The sequence below is a fragment of the Austrofundulus limnaeus genome, unplaced genomic scaffold (assembly GCF_001266775.1).
Source record: "Austrofundulus limnaeus strain Quisiro unplaced genomic scaffold, Austrofundulus_limnaeus-1.0 Scaffold19, whole genome shotgun sequence".
Lineage (NCBI taxonomy): Eukaryota > Metazoa > Chordata > Actinopteri > Cyprinodontiformes > Rivulidae > Austrofundulus > Austrofundulus limnaeus.
In genome coordinates this window covers 2538909-2541692 of record NW_013952421.1, presented here as the reverse complement: position 1 = coordinate 2541692, position 2784 = coordinate 2538909, and the positions used below count along the sequence as shown (strand labels likewise).

Here is a 2784-nt window from a genome sequence, read left to right as displayed (position 1 = left end):
ATTTCTTTAAGGTGAAAACTGTTGAAAACAACAAGACTGTTTTGTCTTATTGTACAAATTAATATCCAGCTCCACRTGTTTCTATTGATGTCATTTCTCCACTAGAAAAATTATGTGATGTAGGTCCATGGAAGGCAAATTAGTTTAAATCAAAAAAACAAAAGAGGATGCAGTGGAAGGTGTCAAAGCAGTTTGGAGAGAAAAACAAAGTAAAGAACAACAACAAAAAAAAGAAATCGATTAATCGTAGCAGCCCTAGTGAGTAGGTTCTGGGTTCAATTCCCGGTTTGGACCTGAAGTTATTTTATGTGKCGTTCACGTGTTCTTGTGCTTACGTGGGTTTCCTCCCACAGTACAAAAGAAACCTGCACTTTAGGTTGCCTTCAGGCCCAGGCCTCCCATGCAAAAGAGATCTGTGTTCTCAGTGGGATTTTGCCTGGTTAAATAAAGATTAATAAACAATAAATAAAAGCTGCAATTTCAGAATATTGCCAAGGACACTTGTAGCTCTTCATCTTTTACTTCTTGGTAGCTGAAGCTGGCAGCCCCCCCAAGACATCCAGGTAATGACTCTGCTTCTTGTGTTGAGCCACATCAGTTCAGTAGGAGGTTCTACAGTGGGGGGTCAGGACATAAATATTAGACAGAGACAAACAAAAAGGATCCAGACCACCACACTGGTTTTAGTGCATATTGAGACCTGTATTTAGCACTACCCTAATGCATTGTTGCTCGAGACCACCGTTAAACTGAGTCAATATTCTAAGAGTAAAAACTAGTCTGTTATTTCTTTAAGTTTAAAGGAAATGAGGTTKTTTTAGTGRTTAACCTGCTCAAATTCAAACATGGCTTCATTTTACYGTTTGACACTTCTCCACAGATTTTATCACCTCAACAAGAGAGGACGTGTTGTGAACTGTCCATATGTTGACAACTCCTACAAATGGGCAGGAGGTGGCTTCCTGTCCACCGTGGGAGACCTGCTGATTTTCGGTAATGCTCTGCTATATAGCTACCAGGTGGCCCACTTTGAGACCGAAGGTTTGCTCCCTGGCTTTCTCAAGCCTAAGACTGCCGTAGAGCTGTGGGCACCTGTGGACAAGACGGAAGCCAGCTGGGATAAGGACGGGCTGTACGCCCAAGGCTGGCTGGTGGTGGAGAAATTGCAAAAATATGGCCACTGCAGGARGCGCAGACATTACGTGTCACACACGGGAGGAGCTGTGGGGGCCAGCAGCGTTCTTCTAGTGTTACCCAGTGAGGAGGTAGACCCGCGACGAGGACCGACTCTCGTCCTCCCGCAGGGGGTTGTTGTCACCATCATCGTAAACATGCAGTCTGTGGGACTGAACGCTACCGCACTAAAAATTGCACACGAGTTTGAAAAAAACCGAAACAAGTAAGTTTTTTCACAAAGTGTGTGCGTTTGCAGAATCTTATGTGATTTTGATATAGTTTTTGAATACAGCACTATGAAAAACCCTGGAGCCTCATTTCTTTTCTTTTGTTTGCTCAAGATGGGTGCAAAGTTTTATGGAAAACTGTTCACAAGACAAAAATTGTTTTTCTTCAGATTTAAAATCCATTTTTAGACCGAGCGGGGGGAGCATTTCATTACATTTAGTTAAACATGTTTTCATAAAGGGTTTTTAAGGTCAATCGAAAGTTTCGTTTTTCCTTTTGTACTTGTTGGCCAACCTTTCTGTTCTGTAGAAGTTTATCCCACGTTGTTTCAGTAATGTTGATGGCCAGGTTTTAGTGAAACCAATCTGTGATACTGTTTTGGGTGCTTTTTTACTCGGGTATGCTTTGACTGCATTGGCAGCATATTTGAGATTATTGTTATACTGAAAAATGAAGGCGGTTGACTTTCATTCAAGTTGAGTAATTTTGCATACCTCAGCCTTTTATCAATTTCCCATTTTCAGGAATGCATTTTTGACTGCCTTAAAGCATTTTCAAAGCTTTTTTGTCAGGTCCTTGTCATTTTTTAAATTAATTTTTTTAAGCTTCTCACTTCCTTTAATAAGTTTATGTTTAAACTGTGCTACCAACAAAGATAGAACATGATTTTGGGTAATAACTTGTTGTAAATTACCTGTTTGATGATTACCAGAATTTTTTGTTTGTTTGGTTGTTTACATCAAGCTGCTAATAACAAAGTCCATTTGAATATTGAGTATTTAATTTGTTACGGTGTACATTTAATTTGGATGAAACACTACTTTTTTTTATCTTGAACCTTTTTATGTTTAAAAACTACCGTTTTTTTAATGAGTTTTTCAAATTTATATTCTGTTGAAAGAAAATCCTCTTGGTAACTTTATTTCTGTTTATACTGAAGAGTTGTAAACAGTGTCTGCATACGTTAAGGGATTATTCAGACAATCTGAATCTTTAACTACCAGTGCAGGTCAAAAACKTGTCTTATGTTTAACTGCTCAAGTGTTAAAAAATATAACATGCACAGTTATATTTAAAAATCTAATGAAGAGTGTTATAACTTTGTGGTTACAGTTATGTTGCTCTCTAAAGGTAGTAAAGATTTTCTGCCACTAGGTGGAAGCAGAGAGCTGAGTTTTAAATGTTTGCCCTATGATCGATCTTTAATCCTCTTTTGCGGCCTTAGTTTGAGGGCAGCAAGAGGATTAAAAGTTTTGAAATTTTAACCTTAATTTTTTTAAAGCCTAATACAGCGGGTAAAATAAGTATTGAACACGTCAACATTTTTCTCAGTAAATATATTACTAGAGGTGCTAATGACATGAAATTTTCACCAGATGT

The 2784-nt window shown here is 38.2% G+C and overlaps 1 protein-coding gene across 1 annotated transcript in view; it reads left to right on the top strand.

The window, feature by feature from the left end:
• The window catches only part of lactb (lactamase, beta), a gene marked incomplete in the record, with an annotated part of 13017 nt that extends 10844 nt beyond the window's left edge, over nt 1-2173 (top strand). Inside the window, 1 exon segment of the mRNA XM_014003438.1 lies at nt 881-2173. Within this exon segment, the coding sequence (XP_013858892.1) occupies nt 881-1403 (523 nt within the window).
• Nucleotides 2174-2784: the final 611 nt, after the last annotated feature.